At 41.9% G+C, this 27,153-nt stretch overlaps 1 protein-coding gene and 1 long non-coding RNA gene across 2 annotated transcripts in view; one reads left to right on the forward strand and one right to left on the reverse strand.

Moving 5' to 3' along the window:
- The window catches only part of LOC128016225 (uncharacterized), a 61,566-nt gene extending 40,574 nt beyond the window's left edge, over positions 1-20,992 (forward strand). Inside the window, exons 2-4 of the mRNA XM_052600729.1 lie at positions 14,973-15,037; positions 15,464-15,781; positions 20,102-20,992. Coding sequence (XP_052456689.1) covers positions 14,989-15,037; positions 15,464-15,781; positions 20,102-20,469 — 735 coding nt within the window. The 5' untranslated portion in view covers positions 14,973-14,988 and the 3' untranslated portion in view covers positions 20,470-20,992. The remainder of the gene's footprint in view (positions 1-14,972; positions 15,038-15,463; positions 15,782-20,101) is intronic.
- LOC128016231 (uncharacterized) overlaps positions 1-27,153 on the reverse strand; it is a 241,252-nt gene that overhangs the window by 90,115 nt on the left and 123,984 nt on the right. The window lies entirely within an intron of this gene.

Consider the following 27,153-nt stretch of genomic DNA (forward strand, 5'->3'; position numbering starts at 1 on the left):
ATGCCAACAGAAGTGGAGAGCATATGTTGTCACGAATGGAACATAGCAATGCCCCAACTACAAGACGACAAGGACATTGACAGTTTCGCATCACTGCCTGACTGAAGATCCTGAGTTTTCTCCCCTGTTGAGCAGCAGCGTTTTGCACGTTGTGTTTTGTTTGCCACGTATAAACTGGAGGCGACGTCCAATGCGAGAGGGACCCAATGGCACGCTGTCAATAGGGTGAGTAATGTGTTAAATTTTTATTATAATCACAACGTTAATGGGGGGCATTATAAACTAATTAATTAATTGCAATAACTGCATTATATTTCAGACAGTGCAGATTGGTGGCATAATGTGTGGTAAACAGTAAACAATGAGTGACGTACATGTGCAAAAGATCACTTCTGCCAGCCCAGCGCCACTGCACAAGGTGGCCGCCAGCCCAGCACCACTGCACAAGATAGCCACCAGCCCAGTGCCACTACACAAGATGGCCGCCAACCCAGAGCCACTGCAGAAGATGGCGGCCAACCCAGTACCAATGCAAAAGATGGCCGCCAGCCCAGCGCCACTGCACAAGGTGGCCGTCAGCCCGGCCCCACTGCACAAGATGGCCGCCAGCCCAGCGCCACTGCACAAGATGGCCGCCAGCCCAGCGCCACTGCACAAGATGGCCACCAGCCCAGCACCACTGCACAAGATGGCAGTCAAAGTTGACTTTCCAGACTCGAGTCAGATCCCCGTTGACTTTCCAGAGTCGAGTCAGGTCCCCGCTGATCAGATCCCCGTTGACTTTCCAGAGTTAAGTCTGGTCCCTGTTGACTCTCCAGAGTGGAGTCAGGCCCCTGTTGACTTTCCAGAATCAACTCAGGTCCCCATGGATGCTCCAGAGTCGAGTCAGGTCCCTGTGGACGCTCCAGAGTCGAGTCAGGACCCGGCGGATCAGGTCCCCATGGATGATCCAGAGTCGAGTCACCCAGCCAACATTTCCATGTGGGCCCCATGTGGGTTTTTGGTGGGCTGTCTGTTGGGCCTGCATGGGCAACCCAAATGGGACCCGTACATTTTTGTCCATTGGCTCCACTTGGGCCCTGTGTGTGTTAATCCATAGGGGCCAATGATGGTTGCATAGTGGGCTCCAAGTGGGGCCCATTTGGGTGTTCATTAGAGGGACACATGGGTCCCAAATGGGTTCTAATAACTAGGGCCAAGGTGGGCCACATACAAAACCCTACTGGGGCCCAGATGGGTGATTACACTAGACCCAGAAATGGCCTTATATGGGGTTTTAGTGGGACTACAGTGGGTCAGAACTGGGCCCCATTTATATTTCTTTATTAATTCCTCTGGATAAAGTGAATGTGCTAAAAAATTGGTGCTTAATACATTTTAAATTATATTTTAAAATATTTCAAATGTGAAGAAAATGACTTTAACTCAGAATCTCTAAATCACATTTTTTATTGGGTAAAACAAAATAAAACAAAACAGGATAAAAACTGGATAAAAATACGGTAACACTTTCTATGAATCCCATATTCATAACACATTATAAGGGTACTCTTAAGGCATTTTAATGAATGCATAATGCATTATAAAAAACGTATAATATGTTATATTAACTCATGAACAATCATAACAATTATAATACGTCATAATACAATACATAATATAATTCATCATGGTTATAAGTTTAAGAGTATGATTATTTATAACACAATGAAAACCATATTAAATCTACTTAATTTACAGGATAATGGACTGTATCATATCTTAAAATTGTTTATTTAAGATCTGCAAAGTATCTTTTTACAGCTTGTGATTGGTTAGATGTTGAGTGTTACTTGAGTGTTTCCTTTGGAGCTAATGTGTGATGTGTGATGTGAGCTTAATACTCTTAATTGAAAAAAAAATGCAATCTATTATATGGTTACATTTTATTTTGATGGTCCCCTTAATCAATCAATTATAAGCAACTTTGTCACTATATCCCAACTCTTATTAGAGTATTAATATGCTCAATAACGTCTCGGTTACGTACGTAACCCTCGTTCCCTGATGGAGGGAATGGAGACGTTATGTCGAACGACATATGGGGTCTCACTTGGGAGGTCAATCATCTCTGAATTTAAGAGAAAACGCCAATGTAAGTTGGCTAGTGGATTAACATACCTGAGCCACTCCCCGTGCCAACGGGAATAAATTGGGTGACAGGTGCATCCACTCATTAGGTTTTACGCTGAGGAGCCGAGAACGTGCCCCGGCAACAGCGACTGGTTCAAGGTTGTGGCATGGGGACAGACTGCTCCGCCAAGTCTGACTGCCGAGGGTGCTGGAGGATGCTCGACCAGGGTACACCAACTGGGGAACTCTACTGGGAGAAGAAAGGCGCTCACATCCCTGTGTTAGGGGGAATGGCGCAGCAAGCTTGACACTGAGCCAACCCTTCCCGTCAATTACCTGTCACCCAACACACGGGAAGAAACTGGCTCTACACAGAGGTTGTAAAACCTCGCAAAGGTGTTAGGTGTCGCCCAGCCCGCAGCTCGACAGATGTCTGCCAGAGAGGTGCCGTGCGTCAGCGCATAGGAGAAGGCCACACTCCGTGTGGAGTGGGCCCTCACCCCCAGGGGGCATGGCTCGCCTTGGGAATGGTAAGCCAAGGCGATGGCATCCACTATCCAGTGGGCCAACCTCTGCTTAAAAACAGCCTTCCCCTTCTGCTGACCTCCAAAGCAGACCAGGAGCTGCTCAGAGCTTCTAAAGCTCTGGGTGCGGTCCATGTATATGCGAAGCGCTCTTACGGGACACAGCGACGCCAAGGCTGGATCTGCCTCCTCCAGGGGCAGCGCTTGCAGATTCACCACCTGGTCTCGGAAGGGAGTGGTGGGAACCTTGGGCACGTATCCAGGCCGGGGTCTCAGGACACCGTGAAAGTAGGCCGGCCCGAACACAAGGCACTCTTCACTTACCGAAAATGCTTGGAGGTCCCCGACCCTCTTGATGGAAGTGAGCGCGATCAGGAGCGCTGTCTTGAGAGACAGGAACTTAAGCTCGACTGAATCCAGCGGCTCAAAGGGACCCCTCTGAAGTCCCGCCAGGATAATAGAGAAGTTCCAGGAGGGAATCAGGGGTGTCCTAGGAGGATGTAATCTTCTGGCACCCCTCAGGAACCTAACGATCAGGTCATGCCTCCCCAGGGACCGGCCATCTACTGCATCGTGATGGGCTGCAATGGCAGTCACATACACCTTCAGGGTGGAGGCTGACAGCCCACGCTCCAACCTTTCTTGCAGGAAGAAAGCACGACTCTGACCGGGCATCTCCGGGGGTCTTCTCGGTGAGAAGAACACCAATTCGTGAACAGACTCCACTTCAGGGCATAGGCCTGCCTCGTAGAAGGGGCTCTAGCCTGAGTGATAGTGTCTACCACCGCTTATTTTTGCCAAGTCCCGTCTAGAAGCCACATGTGGAGGTTCCAGAGATCTGGACGCGGGTGCCAAATGGTGCCAAGCCCCTGAGAGAGGAGGTCTCTCCTCAGGGGGATGCGCCAGGGAGGGGCTGTCACAAGGAGCATGTTCCTCGTCCTTCCTGACTCTGCACAGTGTCTGTGCAAGCAGGTTCACTGGGGGAAATGCATACTTGCGTAAAGCCAGAGGCCAGCTGTGTGCCAGTGCATCTGTGCCCAGGGGGACCTGGGACAGGAAATAGTACAGCTGGCAGTGGGAGGACTCGTGGGAAGCAAACAGGTCTACCTGGGCTTCCCCGAATCGACTCCAGATCAGCTGGACCATCTGGGGATGGAGTCGCCATTCCCCGGGGAAAGTGAGCTGTCGTGAGAGCACGTTTGTTGAGCTCCCCCGGGATGTGACAGCGCGCAGCGACTTGAGCCACGTCTGACTCCAGAGGAGGAGATGGCGGGCAAGTTGAGACATGCGACGTGTTCATAGACCGCCCTGACCAACACGTGCTTGTCCAGCAACAGCGAACGAAACCGTGACAAAGCTAGATGCACTTCCAGCAACTCCAGACAGTTGATGTGCCAAAGCAGTCGAGGTCCTGTCCAGGACCCTGAAGCTGCCTGCCCGTTGCATGTCACGCCCCAGCCCAAGTTGGAGGCATCTGTTGTGACAACAACGTGCCAGGACACTTGTTCTAAGGGCACGCCTGCCCGTAGAAAGGCAAGGTCCGACCAGGGGCTGAATAAGCGGCGACACATTGGTGTGATGGTGACACGATGTGTACTGCGGCGCCATGCCCATCTCGGGACTCGGGAGTACAACCAGTGCTGAAGTGGCCTCATATGAAGCAACCCGAACGGTGTGACTGTGGCTGCGGATGCCATATGCCCCAGGAGCCTCTGAAAGTGTTTCAGTGGTACCACTGTCCTGCCACTGGTGAGCCGTGTCGTCATACTCACCGAGTTTAACTCCATACCGAGATAAGAGATTCTCTGCACAGGGGAGAGCTTGCTCTTCTCCCGGTTGACCTTAAGCCCCAATTGACTGAGGTGCCGGAGCACAAAGTCCCTGTGATCGCACAACTCCTCTCAGGACCGGGCCATAATGAGCCAGTCGTCGAGATAGTTGAGGATCCTGATGCCCACTTCCCAGAGTGGGGCAAGGGCGTCCTCCGCGACCTTCGTGAAGACACGGGGGGACAGGGAGAGCCTGAAGGGGAGGACCTTGTACTGCCACACCTGACCCTCGAAGGCAAACCGCAGAAATTGTCTGTGACGAGGGAGGATCGAGACATGAAAGTACGCGTCTTTCAGGTCGATCGCTGCAAACCAATCCAGGGGCTGGACGCATTTGATAATGCATTTCTGCGTCGGCATCCTTAACGGGAGCTTGTGTAGGTCCTGATTCAAGACTCGCAGATCCGGGATAGGTCGAAGGCCACCGCTTTTCTCGGGCATGATGAAGTAAGGGCTGTAAAACTTGGGGGGTCACCTGGCGAACTGAATCGCTTAGCCGAGTAGGACAAGCTGGAGAGGCATTGCGTCTCCGAACCGCGACATCTTGACCGCTGGTGAAAGGGGGCGTCGTGGGCGAGAATGAGGAGGTAGTGCGTCCCTCATCGTCAACCCGCGAGCCTTGCACCTCGGAGGAAAGGAAAATTTGCTCTTCTATGAAAAAGTGGGTGCCGCCAGCCATTGGACCAGCGGCGGAACAGAAGAAACATAAACTGAAGATTTTCCACCTGGGGGAAGGAGTGGCGCTGTCTTCGCCAGCTCCTGAAGAGCAGTTTCCCACATCTCCGAGTTGCCCGTGTCAGGGCCGCTTAGTCGACTTCTTTGAGGACTTCGCAGCTGGGAGTGACACGGGGGGCGCCGCTCTCCTGCGCGGGGCTTGACGCGCCGGCCTCGAAGAACTCTCAGCACGGGGCGGAGCTGGTGTGGAGGACGCAGGGGGGCGCCCACGGCGACGATCAGGCTAAGGCACTGACTGCGATGGATTGGTGGCAACCGGAGGATCACATCGTGACGAGATGTGCTTTATGGCCTCAGTCTGCTGTTGTTCTGTCAGGAACTACTGGGCACAGCCCCTGACAGCGTCGCCACACAGGAGAGCCTGGGATATGGGAGCATCGAGAAAGTGCACTTTGTCAATGTCTCTCATACAGACCAGGCTGAACCTGAAACGGCACTACTGGACCACCAGAGTGGACATCGCCTTCCAGAGGGACTGCGTTGTGACTTCCGTCACCAGGAAGGGGGAGGTCAGTCGAAATGCACTGCTCCTGCCTCAACTTGGTCCTACCCTCGTGCATTTGTTAAAGCCTTGGCTTGCTGGGTTTGCAGGATAGCCATGGCATGCAAAGCAGAGACAGCTTGGCCCGCAGCACTGTAAGCCTTGGTAGCGAGCGCAGCCGACAGCTTACAGGCCTTGGGTGAGAGGCGCGGACTATCCCTCCCAGTGGCGACGTTTTGCGGACACAAGTGTACCGCAATCGCACTCTCCTGCTGGGGAATGTCAACGCACCCTTAGCTGCCCCGCCATCGAGGGTAGTGAGGACGGAGGAACGAAATGAGCTGCTTCCGGCCATAAAAGGCGCCATCCACGACTACATCACTTCCCCATGCACATCCGGGAAGAAAGGAACCAGAGTAAAACACGGCTGTGAGTCACGCTCCACACCGAGAACCAATCAAACAGCCATGAGCACTCAGGGCTGGGCGGTGCATTCAACTCCATCCTGATGCTCACAGCTGACTGGGCAAGCACGGCTGTCGACTCTGGGTCCAATTCGGCAGTGGCGACAACACCCGAGGGGGGCAGCCCCGCCGAATCTTCATCCACAGAGGTCAACAGCCCATCCCCGATGCTGCAATCGACATCTGATCCCCGGCGGCAAACTGAATGACCCGTTGGGACTGCCATAAGACAGCCTAGCAAAATCACCCTGCAGCCGCACAGGACAAACACTGCGGAAGGGGTAAGAGGTCCGTGGGGCGTGGCCCGGCGGAGAAGCTCTCACTGTCACCTTCAAATCTCCCAGAGCACTAGCCGGCAGTCCTCTGCTTGAGACAGAGAAACTGGAACGGGTAGTGACAGAGGGGTCTGCTCCCTTCCCTTTATGAAAGGGGAGACACGATCACAGCGTTGCCATGGTCACACACGCAGTGCGTGCATGAACCATCCACGAACGCGCCTTCAGCGTGCTGAATGCCCAGACACGGAAGACAACGAATGTGGCCGTTGTCAGAGAACAGGAAACGACCGAATCCAGAAGGACGATTCGCGTCTTTTTAAAGACGCCGTTTCGTCCGCGATTTGCTCTTTTAGGAAATCTGCTTTCTTAGTTGAAGCGCCTAGAGGAATCGCTGAAAGGGACACCGCTGTTTACGCCGTACCGCCAACCAGAACAGCTTCCCGACACAGCAGATGAATGGCTTTGTGGAGTATAACAGCTTTCATACAACCACTCGGCTCCGAAGCAAAAATCTAATGAGTGGATGCACCTGTCGCCCTATTTATACCCGTTGGCACGGGGAGTGGCTCAGGTATGTTAATCCACTAGCCAATTTTCATTGGCGTTTTCTCTTAAATTCAGAGATGATTGGCCTACCAAGTGAGACCCCATATGTCGTTCGACATAACTCGTAGTGACCGACAGATAGGGAATGGTAGAATCTAGTATGGGAAAATCAGTTGACGTATTTGCAAAGACACCTATGTCAGTTAATCTGTGGGTTGACCATCAAAATAACGTGTTAGCATGTATTTACAGCAGCAGACATAGTAATACTCCAATGACTGCTAGTTGATATAGTTGCCGAGTTATCCAACAGCTGTCTAAGGTGTATCATCAAAATAATCAAACTGATATTACAATAAAAATAGTTTAAAGCAAATGTGTCATATCACAAATTCGTCTGATCTGATATCTGATCTTATGGCTGTTTGAGAGAAAACATTTTTTTAATACTATTACTACTACTACTTATAAGTGGTCTTTGACCCATTTAAGTAAAGTAGCATCAGAAAAATGGCAAGATATGAGACTTATAATACATTATAACTATGAGAAATATAATCCATTGTAAAAGTGGATGCAACGTGTTCATTGTGTTATAAATAATCATACTCTTAAAAGCTATAACCACAAATAAGTGAAAAAAGTAAATATATTAAACCTGTTCTTATGAATATTCATGAGATGATCCAACAAATTATAAGTTGTATTATAATGCATTCCTTATAATGCTTTAAGAATACTCTTATAATGTATAATATGGGCTTCATAGAAAGTGTTAATACAAAACAGGATGAAATGGTATTACTGTATTCCTGGGCCTGTGCAGACTTCTCAGCTTCATACCTAATAAAAAAAAAAAAAAAAAAAAAAAAAAACGGTAAAAAGAGAAAAACAGAAAAGGCAAATATTTTAAAATACTACTAAAACATTTACAAAAGCATTAAAAAGCATGCGTGGTTAAAATTAAGTTCTGCCAGTACTTCATATTTTTGCCCAAGTTATACTACTAAAGGTAATATGAACAAGTTAAAAGTGACACTATTCAGTTTAGAAATGTAATTTTAAAAGTAGTATTATTTTATTATTTTGTTATATATTCAATAACACACGTTATTGCTTCACACCAACAGCTTTATTAATGATTCATCTTTTATTTTTCAGAGTTGAACTTTAACAACACAGAATTACCAGAACATTAACTATATTTCATCAGTGAACATACATATAGCCTACAAGTAAAATCATAGATAACACATTTTGCCAGTGGAAAATAAATGGTGTAAATATAAAAATAAAAGGTTTAAGAGTTAATGTACTTAATTAATAAGACTATACAACAATATTCAGAGAACACATATCATCTCAAAACATATAAAATGGTCTTCTTTATGGCGACGACCCTTCCCGTCTGCCTCATGATGGTCCAGCTGTTCAGTCAGCACCACTGTGGGAGGGAAATACTGGTTAGTACGGCTTAATTGATAAAACACACAAGACAACTTCAAGTGTCATGCCAATGAATGTATAAATAAAACATCCTATGTTTGCTAAGTAAACTGCCAACATTTAATTTTTTTATACAGTGTTAACTTTAAACCTTAAGCTACGACAGTTCAATCCCGACTGACTTCATTTAGTTTCATTAGTGACTTTTTTTAAACATGCACATCCAATTATATAACAGCAGCAGTAATTTGGCTAATATGAAGTGAAATATAATTATCATACCTTGATAGTTTAGAGAGTTTATCCATTGACACGCAGGCGCAGACCGTGTTGAAGTGGAGAGTAAAGTTAACAAAGTTTTTTTTTTTTTTTTGAATGAGAAGGGGCGGGAAGACACCCACGCCAATCATCGCATGATTCAATGACCGCATAACACAAGTGCTTTTAGATTATAAGAAGAAAAACCCTTTGAGATACTTATAAACAAAATAAAATAGGATTATTCATAAAATAAATAATTTTGTATTGTTAAATTATGATATAACCCTAAATGTTATAAGACATGAAATGCATACAATTAAATCAATTTAATTGTTAGGGTTATGTAGCTACCCATAACTGCACAGAAATAAATAATCTGCAAAAAAATTAAAATAAATAAATAAATAATTCAGCCCATCAAAGTGCCCACTCTGAGCCCATGCCCAGTTGACACCCACATGGCCCAGATAAATCCCATGTGGGGCCCACATGGACATGTTGGCTGGGCAGATCCCTGCTGATCAGGTCCCAATTGACTTTCCAGACTCGAGACAAGGTCCCCACTGATCAGGTACCTATTAATTTCCCAGAGTTGAGTCAGGTGCCCGCTGATCAGGTCCCCGTTGACTTTCCAGAGTGGAGTCAGGTCCCCGTGGACTCTCCAGAGTCGAGTCAGGTCCCCATTGATCAAGTCCCCATTGAGTTCCCAGAATCGAGTCAGGTCCCTATTGACCAGGTCTCTGTTGAGTTCCCAAAGTCTAGTCAGGTCCCCATTGATCGGGTCCCCATTGATTTCCCAGAGACTAGTCAGATCACCATTGATCAGGTCCCCGTTGACTTTCCAGAGTCGAGTCAGGTCCCTGCTGATCAGGTCCCCGTTGATTTCCAAGAGTCTAATCAGCTCACTATTGATCAGGTACCCATTGGTTTCCCAGAGTCTAGTCAGATCACCATTGATCAAGGTCCCCGTTGACTTTCCAGAGTCAGGTCAAGTCACCATTTACACCCATGAGTCAAGTAAAACCACAGTTGCTGGTGGTCCTCTGCCCCATCTGCTCGACTGTGGTGGTTCTCCGCTCCGCCTTGATGGGCTCCAGTTCCGCCTGCTCCCCCCTGGTGGGTGCCAGTTCCACCTGCTCCATCCTGGATTCTCTGCCGGCACTGCCCTGGCCCCCTGAACTTTCTGATCCACCCGGGCTCCCTGAACTGTCTGATCCATCCTGGCTACCTGCTAAGCCATCACTTCCTGTCCCTGTTCCCCTTCATGGACCTGGCCCCCCATCCTTCACCCTGATCCTCCACCATTCCACCTCCCTCCTGGACTCTTTGGTTTTTTTGTTTTTTTTTCAGAGGAGCATCTGGAAGCTGCTCCGTGGGTGGGGGTGGGGGGGGGTTGTGTCCCTGCACATGACAGCTGGTTTGTGTGTCCCAGCGTATCCACCAGAGGTCTCACTTCCACATATCGTCACCCTACTTCAGGAACTGCATTTTCCACTAGCCTTTGTTATGGACTCATCACTGTTCATTGCACACAGCTGTTCCCATTCACATTGTTTGCAATGCACTAACCCTGTTTGTTTCTGTCATTGTTATGGAGTCCTTGGTTTATGTCACCCTGCTTTTTCGTGTTCCCTGGTGTTTGTTGTGTTTCTTGTTTTGGACTGACTCCCTTTATGTTGACCTTTTGCTTGACTGGATTATGATTTTTGGATTCTCCTAATAAAACACTGCAACTGGATCTCTCTGTTTGTGTGTGCGATTCGTGACACCTTTGAAATCACTGAGAAAATGCCAGTGGAATTTGCAAGCAAACATTTCATATATGGCCACTCCCTGGATATCCATGTATAAATAGGCAAGTGTAGCATATTTTTACTCATTCTGTTTTCCAAAGCCAATTCAGTGTCTCTTACAGAGAAGCAACAGTTCATTCACCTCTCTAAAACATCTTTGTTGGATCTATGGCACAGGCATTGGTCTCTTACTTGCTCATAAACATATTTGTGTAGTAAAAATGCCCAAGGGTGCTTAAACAACTATCTTTGAGAGCAAAATTCCTCTAAAAAGGAATCCACAGTTGGATTGTGTATTGCACACCATGCCTTTTCGTCCATGGCATTCTGGATGTGGTTTGTACATCTTACCCTCTGATTGGCATGATTGCTGTTAAGTTTTTGTGTGTGGTTTATGTCCTTCTTGAGAAGCCATGGTAATTGGCACATCATGATCGTGGCTCGCTTTCTATTTATAAAATACCACAAGTCACTTCAGCTGCTTCTCATCCTGGCCCTTCTACTTCCAGGTACAAGGTCTCATTGAATGCACTGAAGGAAAGCAAGGAGATATTGCAGGATGAACTGTGGGTTTGATCTCGCATTCAGAGCTCGCAATAAGATGTCAATCGCAACATCAGAGGGCGGGTCTGACCAATTGGAATTAATCTACTTTACCAAACTGGTAATTCTGGGTGCTATGTTTTGGTCTGAGCCAGCAGAGAGCATCAAGCCTGGGTGGACACCTCCACCCTGTCCTGAGCGCTCTATTTTTGGTTCTTGGAGTTCTTGGACTGTCATGTTTAGTCTCCAAAAACCTAACATCCAACCCAGGTCCTTTCTTTTCGGAAATGCACAAGGAGCTAATGAAAACATGTAGGCATCTTTTTCTGCCAGAACATGATACACCAGCTCCTCCATTCTCACCATCCTCGTTGGGGGTCCAGCATAGAGTTTCACAGTGGGCCCTCAAGTGAAGAGGGCAATTGCGATGCAGTTTTACAGGCAAAATACTCCAACCTGGCGGGGATGCCCGGGATTCCCGTCCCGGGTGTGTAAGCTTACTTCATACTACTTCATAGAACTTAAAATGTCTCTGGACAAGCTGTATCCGTCCTGCATGCTGTTTCCTGCAGTTCTGCACGAGAGTGTCCCAACCTAGAGTTTAGGGTTGTGCAGCAGATCCAGTATTTGTATCTCTATCTGTAACAATCACCACATTATTCATATCTGTATTCTGATAAAGCTGGAAGTAAATGGGGTTTGAACCAGAAATTTGTACTCCTACTTGAGAAGACCGTTATGTCTAGATATGTCGTGGGAAGGCAGCAGAGAATCAGAGTCTGTAAAAAAATCCAAAGGTCAGGTACAGCAGGAACAAACACAAGGAAAAATACTCTGAAATGTCAGAGAGGCTAAACAAGACTTCGCAGTGAGTGAGAGTTATTGTGGTGCTTATATGTGTGTGTGTAAATGAGGTGCAGCTGTGGCAAGGAAATTGGCTGATGAATGAGGTGCAGGTGTGACAAGGTGATTGTGATGCAGTGAATCATGGGAGATGTAGTTCGGGTGTGGTACAACAGAATGAGAGGTGCTAGTGTCCAAGTGATAATATGGTGACATCTGGTGGTTGATGGGTGGAATGGTCCTGAGTGGAGTGCCCTCTACTGAAGTTCATGGGCACTCCTGCTATTGATCTTAACATAAACAGCCTATATTGGGCAGAACTCTGTCTCATTAGTGTTAATTAAAACAACAAAATTTGTCAAATAAAGTATACCTGTTAAACCTACTGTATTAGAAAAACAAGTTAATTTTATATTATATGTCTATTTTTGTATTTGTCTTATGGTTTGTAATTTGCTTCATTATTCTCTGTGTGTGTAGGTAGATATATATCTGCAGCAAAATCTGTCTAAACTAGATGCGACAAAGTGACTGTTAAAAAAATCATTTGAACTCTGTCAGTACGTCATAAATAGAATTGAGCATTAGTTTACTGTCTGGATTTGACGTGTAGCGCTTCACCGCATCCAGTGTAGAAAGCAGCTATTATAATGGATTCTATTGTGTTTTGTTGTGCTGTACCACTCCTCTTGTGTCTGGTGAAGACACGGTGTAAAGACTTGCCTAGTCACAGGGCTCAAGTCCAAGTCAAGTCTCAAGTCACTGATGTCAAACAAGTCTTCTTTGATTATGTCGAGCCAAGTCACAAGTCCTCAAATTTGGGACTTGAATCTTTGTCAGGTCTCAAGTAGAGATGTTCCGATACCCTTTTTCTCTTCCCGATACCGATTCCGATACCTGGGCTCAGGGTATCGGCCGATACCGAGTACTGATCCGATACCTGGGTGTGTATCTGTATATACAGCTGTATATACTACTAGCCCTGTGTAAATTGCTAGAATTCTTTTTATGGTGTGCTTCAGACAGATCCCTCAATAAAACATGAACAAATACATGGTGAACTACTGTATTTATTACAGTATTTTTATTATCTAACATGAATTTGACAGTATTATTTATTTTCATATGCAAAAAAGAACTTGCATATGCATATGCAGCCAAAAATCTAACACCGCAAACTAAAAAAGGTATTTAAGTTTTACAATATAACTGTATAAAAAAACTGCAACAAATAAGTCTAGGAATATAAAAAAAAGATCTATTAATCAGATAATCTCTTTACAACAAAACAAGTAAAAAACAAGCAACCATCTAGGCATAATTATTATTATTATAGAGACGTATTATTATTACTGTAGGCTACAACAGTAGCTTTATATATTGTCAATTTACTCATGTAAACCAAACATTTATTTTAATGGGCTGCCATGAAGATCTTTGAGTGTCTGTGTTTATGATATGACAGTATTCTCAAATGAAACGGTAAATTCTCATGAAGTGACGGTTTATGCGTTCGTGTCCTCATGACACACAGCAGAGACTACAAAACAGCGAGCTCTCGCGCATCTGTGCCAGTCACCCACAGAGATGTAGATTTTGCGGGAGTAATATTTAAATAGTATTTTGCAGTTTAATATTCACAGACACTAGTATATATTCGGCTACTGTCTGGAGCCCTGCGCTTTGACTTACACGGAAGCGACTGAACGCAGCTGCCGGTACTGAATATACTTGAGAGTCTGTAACTACCGGTACTACAGAGACATACTGCTAACCACTGATCTATAATATAGTAGCGGCTTCACTGTCTTTTGGCAGTTTAGAATGTGATGAGTGATCCAGTCATATATAGATAAGGGCTGCTAACGCGTTTTCATTTCTTCTTCGCTGCTCTAAACAGGGGTTGCTTGTGGCAACACAGCACAACTTCCTGTGTTTTCAATGCATTTTGAGCAGCGAAGAAGAACCGTGCAGCGGTTAGGCAAAGCTTGCGGTCATAACTAGGTCTTTTTTAAGAAAATGGTATCGGATCGGTATATGGGTTCATGTACTCGCCGATGCCGATGCCAGAATTTGTTGTGGTATCGGAGATATTTCCGATACTAGTATCGGAATCGGAACAACTCTAGTCTCAAGTAATGCGACTCAAGTCCACAACTCTGGAAAATAGTGTAATGAAGACCAAGTTCCAGTGAAATACTGTATTTCACAATCCTCTATGATGCCTTTAAGTCCATCATTATGTGTATTTTGGTGTGATTGAGTGGCAGTTACTCTCTGCAGATGACGAGGTTGCAGGATGTGGCCGTATCTGAAAACCACAATTTTATGTTTATGCATAAAAACACACACATACAAAAAAAAACAAAAAACATAAATTCAATATTTTTCTTACTACTGGGTATGGGGGAAAAAAGGTAACTAACTAAAAAAAAAAAAAAAAAAAAAAAAAAAGCCAAGTATGGTGTCCCATACTCAGAATTTGTGCTCTGCATTTAACCCATCCAAAGTGTATACACACAGCAGTAAGCACACAAACACCCCGTGAGCACACACCCGGAGTAGTGGGCAGCCATTTATGCTGCGGCGCCCGGGGAGCAGTTGGGGATTCAGTGCCTTGCTCAAGGGCACCTTAGTTGTGGTATTGCCGGCCCAAGACTCAAATCCAAACTTAAACAGGATATTTCTTGAATTATAAATGAAGAGGAGAAAACAAATATTTTTTAAAAGTAAATACATAGTCATTTATCAAAACAATATAATACAAAAAGATTAAACTGAGTTTCCTTATGATCAAACTGACCCATCTATACCACCAAACCTGTCCCTCAACTTACCCGTGTCACACCTCAATAGCAGCAAAAGTGTTGTTAAAATCATTTGTAGATTTTCAATAATTGCGTGATCATTTGTAATTGACAGTTTAATGACATTTGTAAGCATTTTAACTTATATGAAATAATGATATTAACAAGCAAATTATATCACATTTCTAACACTTTGGATATATATTAACTAATGATCTATAAAGCAATATATAATGCTTGTTATTGATTTATTAAAGAAAGTTATTACAAAGTGGTACCAAAGTAATTTTTTTTTTTCATGCTACTAAAGCTGAAATATCTTCAGTATGCAGTTTCCTGTTCTTCTCTTCATCTCATCTGTTTCAGCAGTAGTTGGTGAGTTAATCCTCTCATTGGTAAGTTATCCCTCTTCATCATAGTTGGATATGTAGTAATTTGCAAGGTCTAATGCAAAAAAATTAAATAAAATAAAAATAAAAAACCCTAAAGACCTTAATTCTGCTGGCATTAGCTTGTTACTATGTATTTTAGTTAAACATTTTATTTAGGTGTAAAATTAATGCAAATATTTGCATGTATTTTTGTTTATTTACTGTGTTAAAACAAACTTTTATAATGGCATTATATTTTGTATGAATCATTACCCAGGAAAGTTAATTATTAACTTTCAGGTGTATTTTATCTTGTTGTCATTTATTACTTTATTTTATCTTGTTGTCTTATCTTCACTGTGTCCACAGACAAAATAAAATGAAGAATTTATTTAGTCTCCATCTGAATTACTGTCTTTTTCTTTCACAGGGATAGTGAGTGTACTAGTTACCAAACCTGTGATTTCCTACTGCCACCAGGCTATCACTCTGCACTGCAATGTTTCTCTATTTGATGCAAAGGACCATGAACTCCAGGTTACTCATCTGAGCTGGATTAAAGAATCAAATAAAACAGTATGCTCAGAAAGCATGACAGCAAAGAAAGGTTCCATTTACTGCCAATACATGCCAAACAAACAGCTGGTACTAAATATTGCCCACCCAAAATCAGATGACATCGGACGCTATATCTGCAAACTCCGATCCTCCTATGGACATGCAAGTGCTGATACCAATGTTACACTGGGTATGTAGGATGAAATTTTATGACTGAAAGTGGAGAATAAACAAGAATAAAGCCCCTTGACCCTTAACCTTAACATAATATCTAACATGTTGTTGGGCTAGACAATATTTCAAAAGGCAGCAACTAAACAGAAGCTACAGTGGTGCAGATGATGAAGCGCATAACACATTTTGTTTGATGTGTTGAACCTGAGTATGAATCTGCCTTTTGCCGAACTCATTGTTCTTCTTTTTCAGATCTCATATCACATTGGAAAGGCATTTATTTCGTATAAAAATGAAGGAAATAATTGAAAAGTAGAAAATAAAGTAACAGGTAGGCTTAGGGGTAGGTGTAGGGGGGGCCTTATTGTCCCCAACATGGACCCCAACGTGACGCGTCCAATTGCCCTGGTTGTCATAGAGGGAAAACATACCTTGAAATTTCATGACTGACCAATCAGTATCAAATATACCACAAAGCTGTATACATCCAGTTGTTATTGCAAAGCTTCCCATGGTGAAGAATGCATGGGATGAAGTAGAATTTGATTCATCATTATAAGTAGTAATAGGGTGAATTGCAAATAGGTAGCCTAATTCTAATACACGCAATGACTATCCATCATTATATTTTTATATTTATGTAGCCAATAATAACACAATAATATTCTTTTACACTGTAATCCTTTAATATTTGAAAATGCGAACGGCGCTGGACTGAAACTAGTAAACACATTTGCGCTGCGCCTTGCGTTGCATGGCGCCAGGTTTTTGATAGGGTGCTACATGTCACATCAGAATATCACGTGTCTTCATGGGTTCTTTACAGGATGTCTGGAAAATCACTGGCAGTGTGGATGAACCAAAATCAAACAATCCCAGGAAAAAAATTACGGAACACTTTATTTGTGTTTATTTAGTCTTTTTCCAGAATCTCTGAGTGAAAGGGGCTTTAGAGACTAGGCCTTTAAAATCCACATTTTGAGTGCAGATTTTACCCACCTGGTGAGAGCAAAGAAAAAAAAAAACTTAGTAGAATTAGCTTTATTCACTAGGTGTGTGCAAACACACAAGGAATTGTTGTGGGGTTTTTTAGGTGCTCCTGGTACACACAAACATACATGCATACATGCACATCTGACGAGAACAAAAAAGAAAAATAAATTTAGCAAGACTTTGCAATAAACAATGTGAAAGAAACTGGAAAAGTATATTGAATCTGTTCATTTTTATATAGAACTGTTTAAATAATATAATAAAGATATGCATATGTATTTACATGATACTTGAGAAAGGCAATAATTAAAGATGTAGAATGATTTAAGTAAATTAATAACATGAAAGATAATTGGGAAACAAAACCACAAGGGAAAATAAAAACTCCACGAGGGGAGAAAACTAAACTAGAGCATGTGAACAATCAAATAACTAAGAACACCTTACTTGAGGTAGCTTGGAAAGACTTGGAAGGACTTGGAAACACAATAGCTGGTAGCACGCAGCCTGGACTCAAAAACCAAGTGTCAAACAAAGGGAAAGACTCAGCTAAAATACTCTAAGAGAAACAAGGCACAGGTAACCTGGATAACGCTAACAAGAGTATAAAAAGAAAAACTAAAACAGAAAGGAAAAAGGGGGGCGGGCAAACGGAGAAGACAAGACAGGTTTTAGTAATGAGACATGAAACGTGGGGTTAATTCTAAGGGAACGAGGGAGAAATAAACGGTAAAAAAAAACAGGGTTAACTTTCCTTGCTATGCGAAAAGGGCCAATGTATTTCTGGGAGTTTCTTGGATTCGACCCGGAGGGGCAGGTGCTTTGTATATAGCCAAACTCTTTGACCGGTTCAAAAGTTGGGGGCTGTTCGACAGCGATGATTAGCCTGAACTTGGTATCTCTGGGAAGTCTGAAGGAGGGTACGTCTGGTCTTCCTCCATGTAAGCCAACAGCGTTAGACAAATCGCAGAGGGAACAATATCTTGCGCCTCTTCAAAGACCCATGACCAAATTCAGTTATAGTCATAGCGCCACCTGCTGGTAACAGGAAGCGACAAAGTTAACACTGTTATGGACTCCTAGGAACATATTAAAAAGCATCAACAAGTGTTAAATAGGCTGGCAACATACTAGATACATACTAATACATGCTAGCAACACTTAGCTAAGTGCTAATGCATGCTACTAATGTATTGAAAAAGGAAGTTGCTATAACTCAGGCAAGCAATGTCCGATCTTCCCCAAACTTCACACGTGTGATAGGTGTTCTGTTCTGAACAAACACCCATGACCAAATTCAGTTATAGTCATAGCGCCACCTGCTGGTAACAGGAAATTACAAAGGTTAACACTGTTATGGACTGCTAGGAACAAATTAAAAAGTATCAAAAAGTGTTAAATAGGCTGGCATCATGCTAGAAACATAATAAAACATGCTAGCAACACTTAGCTAATTGTTAAAGCATTCTACTAAGGCAGTGAAAAGGAAGTTGCTGTAACTAAGGCAAGCAATGTCCGATCTTCCCCAAACTTCGCATGTGTGATTGGTGTTCTGTTCTGAACAAACAACCATGACCAAATTCAGTTATAGTCATAGCACCACCTGCTGGTAACAGGAAGTGACATGGTTAACACTATTACAGACTCCTAGGAACATATTAAAAAGTGTAAACAAGTGTTAAATAGGCTGGCAACATATTAGATACATACTAATACATGCTAGCAACATTAGCTAAGTGTTAAAGCATGCTAATAATGTAGTGAAAAAGAAAGTTGCTGTAACTAAGGCAAGCAATGTCCGATCTTCCCCAAACTTCACACGTGTGATAGGTGTTCTGCTCTGAACAAACACCCATGACCAAATTCAGTTATAGTCATAGCACCACCTGCTGGTAACAAGAAGTTACAAGGTTAACACTTTTATGAACTCTTAAGAATAAATAAAAAAAGTGTCAAAAAGGGTTAAATAGGCTGGCAACATACTAGATACATATTAATACATGCTAGAAACACTTAGCTAAGTGATAAAGCATGCTACTAATGTAGTGAATAAGGAAGTTGCTGTAATTCAGGCTAGCAACGTCCGATCTGCCCCAAACTTCACACGTTTGACAAGGGTCCTGTCCTGAATACATCAACATGCCCAGATACGGTTATAGTCATAGCGCCACCTGCTGGCAACAGGAAGTGTCATGTTTAACAATTTTATGCACTATTTGCAACACAATACAATTTGCCATTGTGTGCTAATCATGCTAGAAATAATTTCAAACATTCTAACAACACTTACTATGTGTTAAAGGATGCTATTAATACTATGAAACAGGAAGTTGTTGTAACTCATGCATACAATTCCCAATCTGACCCAAACTTCACGTTTTATAAGAGTCCTGGCCTGAACACAACTAAAGGTCAATATTCAATTATAAGTATAGTGCCGCCTGGTGGCAACAGGAATGACTTATTTCATACTAACTTAAACATGAGATGTCTGATCTGCCTGAAACTTTGCATGTTTGGTAAGAGTCCTGGCATAAAGACATTTACATGGCGATATTCAGTTATAATCATAATGCCACCTGTTGGCAGCAGGAAATGTGGCAAAAATATTTACTATTTTATAAGCATATGGCCCAACATTCACCGGGTGCAACATTCACATGGGCACCGGGTGGTGGTGAGCCCGGGTGCAAGGGCCCGTTCATCGCTGCTTGCAGCTTTAATTTAGAATTGGGTTTGTAGTTCCTGGGAAAAATAGTTACTGGTACAATTGTTCCAGGTTATTTCATTGGAGAACAGCATTAGAGTTTCACTGTTAGTAGAGACGCTGCTGCCAAACAATTTTGGGACACACAGACTCAGAGAGTTAATAGTCTCTCTCTCTCTCTCTCTCTCTCTCTTTCTCTCTTCTCTCGCTCTCTCAATCTATCTGTCTTGTCTTATAACTTAATTAATCTGCATTATCTGCTATCAATGGCTCAAGCCTGTTACTAGGTCTAAAATGAAGTTTTGGAATTAGCAACAAAGGCACTGGATGAAACGCAGAAGAAATTTATCCTACTCACAATAACATTTTAAGTACAAAAACTTAATATATATTCAGGGCTATGTTGATAGACAATACAGCAGTGCATTTGAAGACAGACAAATCTTTCATCATGACATTTGAATAATTTTATTCACTACATTATTTAATTTAATTGGTTTGCTTGTTTGAGGCTAAAGGCAAATTTAGCCAACACCATTTACTTTGTTTAAAGCCTGAACTTTTGTTTTAATTTTAATGAGCATTTTAGCTTTACAGATTAACATTCATCATAGTCTCTCTTCCTTCTTCCTGCAGAGTGTCCTCAGGAAATTGTACAGATAAATGAAGATGGAAAAAACAGGGTGACATGCAAGGTTGGGAAGTCAAACCATCATGGCCGTATCCACTGGTTTAATGGAAAAGACAATCTAACAAGCCAGTCAACCCAGGACATAAGTTCTGCTGCTGATGGATCATATACAGTGGTTAGTTCTCTCAGTCTCAGTTTAAACTTGAGAACGTATAACTGTTCTTACTGGGTACCTCAAATTGAGCAATATATGATAAGCAAGCTCATTGTTATGGAATATAATACACAGTCTAAAACAAAGTCTTTCAGCAGTTACAGTTGCAGTGGTCTAGTCTTCTGTTTGTGTCTCCTTTGGAGTCTCATTCAGCAATAATGGAAACAATGGTAGCATTAACTCCAAAAATCTAATTTTGAACTTTCAGATTAACAAACACATTACACACCACTCAAACCTACAAATCAAAGATACCTATCCCATGCCAAAGACTTGGCCTGCTTAGTCACAGTGAGGTAATCAGGAGGAAGTAGGATACACGGGCCTATTATTTCTACACACAATAAGAACTGACAGTAAAATTAAAATGTCCGGAAAACCAACCTTTGTGCAAGATCTCAAAGAAAGATCAAGGAACACCAACTTCCCCAACTTTTCTCCTCGACTCCACCATTTCCCTCTCACTCTTCTCCCCCACTAGGCTCAAGAAGGCCTATACCACATATGATTTATCTCGTGAATCTGTTGTTTTTCTCCTTTCATGTGTGATATCATTTTAAGTTCAAGTTCAAATTAAATTTTCCTGAATTTACTCACCCCCATGTCATCCTAGAACTTCAGTCGAAAAGAAATTAAGGTTTCTGATGAAAACATTCCACGATTATTTTTCTTATAGTGGACTTCAACGGATACTAAATATTGAAGGTCAATATTACAGTTTCATTGCAGCTTCAAAAGGCTCTGCATGATACCAGACAAGGAATAAGGGTCTTATCTAGTGAAATGATCTGTCATTTTCTAAAAAAAAATTAAAATGTATATGCATTTTAAACAGAAATTTTCACTTTGCACTGCTCTGAGATGCACGTCCACAACTTCACATAATCACGTTGAAAAGGTCATGCGTGACATAGGCACAAGTACCGACTGAGTGTTTACAATCCAAACGTTTAAAGACTAAGTCAAACACTGTTTGATATGTGTTATTGAACAAACAACAACCTTTGAACGGTCCTCCTTCTGCACATTTGTAGTTGGAGTTGGTACTTCCGGCTACATCAAGCATGACCTGTTCAATGAAATTACGTATTGCATGAAGTCATGAACACGCAAAGCACTGCAAGGTTTTTTTTTTTAAATGACCAATTGTTTCTCTAGATAAGACCCTAATTCCTCGTCTGGTATCATGTGGAGCCCTTTGAAGCTGCACTGAATCTGTAATTTTGACCTGCTAATTGTTTGGTAGCCATTTAAGTCCACTATAAGGAGAAAAATCCTGGAATGCTTTCATCAAAAACCTCAATTTCTTTTCGACTGAAGAAAGAAAGACCTAAACACCGTAGGGCGGAGGGTAAGCTCTAATTTTTTTAAATAAACTTTTATGCCAGACTCTACCCATAAATGCCTTCCACATCTTTGAACTGCAGTTATATTAGTTAAATTCCTTTAACCCGCTGGTGGTGGCTTTGATCTACCATCATCCGAAACTTTCCAAGGATTTTATTGAGGAATTTGCAGTCCTTATGTGTGAACTCTTTATTAAATATGATGATTATGATAATTCTTTGGGACTTAAATATTAAAATTAGCATTGGATCTGACTCTTTGTCTAAGGACTTTTAAAACCTGATCGAATCATTTGATCTCATACAAGGCCCTAATCAAGTTCAGTGTCATATGTTAGACCTGGTTTTGCCACATAATCTGCTCATCTCTGATATGACTGTCTTAATAATATGTACATGGATGATCATCTTGTGCTTTTTATTTACACCTGTCTTACATCCTTGAATCTGCTGCTCCATTAAAACTTAAATCAGTTAAAGTAAAAAAAATAAATAAAAGTACTTTCTTTTTTTGAGGGAAATGCAGACAAGCAGAACATACATGGAGAAAGTCTAAACTTCAAGTTAAATATGAAGTTCTGCAGGTTGCAAATTTCCAATAAGCAGCAAAACGTGATTATTATTTGGACATTATTAATCAAATTGTCATTGTCATAAGCCTAAGACTCTTTTTTCTAATATTGACTCTGTTCTCAATCCACATGCAGAAGTTCAAACAGTATAATCTTTAACACCTGAATACTTGCTCAAATTTTTAATTAATAAGATCACTGATCAGCGACCTCAGACTGTCAAAATGTTAACACTCCCAAACCTCTCACAGGCACTCTTATCTGAAGTGTTTTGAATCTCATTTGAATCTCATTGATCTCATTGCTTGCCCTACAAGAAATCATTGCTCAAATAAAACCAACTTTTTGCTCGTTTGATCCCTCTCATATTAAAAACAAAAACACAAAAAAACTATTTGATATTTTGGGGTCTAGTCTACTGGCGATTGTCAACAAATCGTATAGTTTGGATACAGTTCCAGCAGATCTTAAACATGCTTAGGTGGTTACATCTCTTAAGAAGCCAAATCTTGACCCTGTTGGTCCTTCAAAATTACTGCCTTTTCTTTCTAAAATTCTTGAAAAAAGTTGTTTAAAAAAAGTTACGCTCTTTTCTGTTTCAAAATTCTCTCTATGAAACATTTCAGTTAAGTTTTAGAACATTTCACAGCACGGGTCAGATTTATTAAAGGGATAGTTCACCCAAAAATTTAAATTATGTCATTAATAACTCACCCTCATGTCGTTCCAAACCAGTAAGACCTCCATTTATCTTCGGAACACAGTTTAAGATATTTTAGATTTAGTCCGAGAGCTCTCAGTCCCTCCACTGAAGCTGTGTGAACAGTATACTGTCCATTTCCAGAAAGGTAAGAAAAACATGATCAAAGTAGTTGATGTGACATCAGTGAGTCTTTTAGAATATTTTGAAGCATCAAAAATACATTTTGGTCCTAAAAAAGCAAAAACTACAACTTTATTTAGCATTGTTTTCTCTTCCGTGTCTGTTGTGAGAGAGTTCAATACAAAGCAGTTTGTCATATCCGGTTCGCGAACGAATCATTCGATGTAACCAGCTCTTTTTGAACCAGTTCACCAAATTGAACTGAATCGTTTTAAACGGTTCGTGTCTCCAATACGCATTAATCCACAAATGACTTAAGCTGTTAACTTGTTTAATGTGGCTGACACTCCCTCTGAGTTAAAACAAACCAATATCCTGGAGTAATTCATGTACTCAAACAGTACACTGCTTGTTCATGAGTCAAGAACCGGTTGCATCGGTTTTCGGATCACCAGTAGTTCTTTCTGAGAGTTTGATTCAATAAACCGGTTGAAGAAAACGGTTCACCGGTTCTTTTGCGCTCTACGTAATGGTGTCATTGATGATGATTGCCCTTGATACAAGCCTTCAGTTTACATGGGCTCATATCATTAGCACAGAATCAGTTCAGAATCAATCACCAAAAGAATCAATTAGGTTCAGACACTCTTGTGTGTCGGTTTGCTTCACACTGATTCACACATGTGCAGTATCATCAGCTCCTCGGTTCTCGAATCGGACACATCTGACAGCATAGGCGGAAATCGCGGGGGGGTCGGGGGGGTCCGGAACCCCCCATCTGAGGGTCGCCCCCCTCTAAAATATAATTGAAATATGCGTATTGTAAATAATATAATGATATATAGTTAAACAAATTTTACAAGTAGTAAAACAATACAAATGCAAACGGAGCAACAGAAAAGTTTTAAACATCTCGAGTTCCCCCTGCTTTGCTTCACAGTGCTTTGGTCCACTGCCCGCTCCCCTTTTACCAGACATGGGGACTTGTGACTTGGTGACTTGGACTCGAGTCGACTCGAGTCGCTATTTTTAGGACTTGAGACTTGACTCGGACTTGGAAGTTAAAGACTCGGGACTTGACTTGACTTGAGACACGATGACTTGAATGACTTGAGTGTTAATCACATCATGTTTTCAGTTTGAATATAAAATATATAAATTATTTTTTTAAATAAAGTTGATTACTCAGCTGGAGCGCAGGCTGAGAATAGCGTCGTGACTGGATCAGGACACTATCATCAGTCATGCCCTCTCTACCTTACACACACCACGCCCACTTAAATCAGATATCACATCAACATGTCAGCCTGAGAGGTACCGAGGGTCATCGCTTTTGTCTTCAATAGTTCGCGCCTAAAAACGCGTGGAAAACGCTAGTCGCGCCGCTTTCTCCTTCTTTCCAAAGCGCTCGGGCAGAAGTGCTCCTGGGGCGTCTGTCGTTGCTAAGCATCCATGACACGCTCTCTCTCAATGAAGACGCGGAAATTTCAGCAAAGTATAAATGGATTTGCAGCACTAAAAATCGCTCGCAGTAGCTCTGCTACTAAATTCGTTTCAAAATGGCAATCCATATACAGCTATGAACAGCTGTTCCTTCATCTTAGCTGAGCTTTCAACGTTGATACGGGAAAGGATGAAGCTGATTGGTTATTTATTGTCACATGACCCGCAGTGCGCTTGCGGCATTCTGAAAAGTTCAGATGTTTTTAACTCGATGCGGTGCGACGCGCGCGTTGCTTCCATTATGAGACGTGATGTGAACGGCCCCTAATGATCCGCTAGCAGGCCGTCAAAAAAACGCATTCCAGGGGCGGTGCTAGGGCTGGGCTAAGGAGGCATAAGCCCCGAATATTTTGTTACATTTTCTTTCTCATAGAGCAAAACAATTAATCAGAAAAACTAATGTAGCTGCCGCGATTACCCAATCATGAGAAGTGCATATATATATATATATATATATATATATATATATATATATATATATATATATATATATATATATATATACAGTACAGAATATAAATATTTTAAGTTGTTTCATACGTTTTTGTTATGTACAGTAGGCTACAGACCAAAAGTTTGGACACACCTCATTCAAAGAGTTTTCTTTATTTTCATGAATATGAAAATTGTCGAGTCACACTGAAGGCATCAAGGGCTATTTGAGCAAGAAGGAGAGTGATGGGGTGCTGTGCCAGATTACCTGGCCTCCACAGTCACCGGACCTGAACCCAATCGAGATGGTTTAGGGGTGAGCTGGACCGCAGACAGAAGGCAAAAGGGCCAACAAGTACTAAGCATCTCTCGGGGAACTCCTTCAAGACTGTTGAAGACCATTTCAGGTGACTACCTCTTGAAGCTCATCAAGAGAATGCCAAGAGTGTGCAAAGCAGTAATCAAAGCAAAAGGTGGCTACTTTGAAGAACCTACAATATGACATATTTTTGGTTGTTTCACACTTTTGTGTTATGTATATAATTCCATATATAATTCCACATGTGTTAATTCATAGTTTTGAAGCCTTCAGTGTGAATCTACAATTTTCATAGTCATGAAAATAAAGAAAACTCTTTGAATGAGAAGGTGTGTCCAAACTTTTGGTCTGTACTGTACATAACAAAAAAAGTATGAAACAACTGAAAATACGTCATATTTATATTCTATACTGAGAGAGAGAGAGTGTGTGTGTGTGTGTGAGAGAGAGAGAGAGAGAGAGAGAGAGAGAGAGAGAGAGAGAGAGAGAGAGAGAGAGTGTGTGTGTTTGTGAAAGAGAGAGAGGAGAAATGTAACAGTTTAATGTTGTATGTAAACTGTGTTTGAGAGAGAGAGAGAGAGAGAGAGAGAGAGAGAGAGAGAGGTGTTCAGAGAGGAGTCTGTTGGATGTTTAGCTGTTATTTGTTTTATGGACTCCATGTTGAAAATGTAAAACATTTCAAACACTATTGGCAGAAGTGAAAAATAAATAATTTTAAGAAGTTACAATTTTGTTTGATTCCATGATGTATTTTACTGAACATGAGTATTTACAATGCAAATCCAAATTATTTTAATTTACTGACAGTTACTTATATCTTGTCTTTTAACTTTATTAAGATCAGATTCTGCAGGTAAAATAACAATATTAAGGTGACTTGACTTGGACTTGACTTGACATAGCTTGTGACTTGACTTGACTTGACTTGCCCAAGAAAAAAATACTTGGGACTTACTTGAGACTTGAAGGTTAAGACTTGAGACTTACTTGAGACTTGCACATGTGTGACTTGGTCCCATCTCTGCCTTTTACCTCACCACCACCGACACACACACACACACACACACACACACACACACACACACATACATTCCGGTGCGAGAAAAGAGAAAACATCATGTTTTAGTAGTTGTGGAACTAGTTAAGCTTACTTTATTCACATTAAATATTGGATGACGTGATTATTTCCTCTTTAATATAGATGATGCTGAGTCATTAATAAATCATGTCCAAAAAATATTATTGTGTACCAATTTACTTTTGTCACCGATGTATGATTATAACGTTTACCCATGTTTTATACAGCCGTTTATCTAGTTTGTTTAATAAAATCTTACACATACCCATAGTGTACATGCATACAAGTTTTGTACGCTAAATTAGACTAGTGCGGGTGCGCATTTTGTTCACTCTGATTTAGTCGGTTTCAGTGGCGGCACAGTTTCCCCCAAATTTTGAGGTGAAAATGAGCAAGATTTAATGTAAATAAAATTTACTATTCGTTTTAGTTAATGTCTCAGAATGTGTATATTTTTGTTTGTATTTTCAAAGTTGTAATATCATTACATGAAAGCTCCGTTTTTCTATCGCGAATGTGCCGAATCTGCTGATGTAATTAGAACCGCTAAGTGAAATAGAAGGGGAGGCCAGGGGAACCAATCAGCATCGAGTGTTCACTTTCAGCACTGAGGAGTGCTGAGAAAAGTAACATCATCTATTTTAAAATCCACGAGCCATTTATTTCATTTAATATAGTTAATCTAATATAACATCATACTAAGAGTGCAGTTGTTCTCCAGATATGAGCATAACAAATGTGATTTAGATTTGTATAAAAAATGTATAAAA

The sequence above is a fragment of the Carassius gibelio genome, chromosome A6 (genome assembly GCF_023724105.1).
Source record: "Carassius gibelio isolate Cgi1373 ecotype wild population from Czech Republic chromosome A6, carGib1.2-hapl.c, whole genome shotgun sequence".
NCBI lineage: Eukaryota > Metazoa > Chordata > Actinopteri > Cypriniformes > Cyprinidae > Carassius > Carassius gibelio.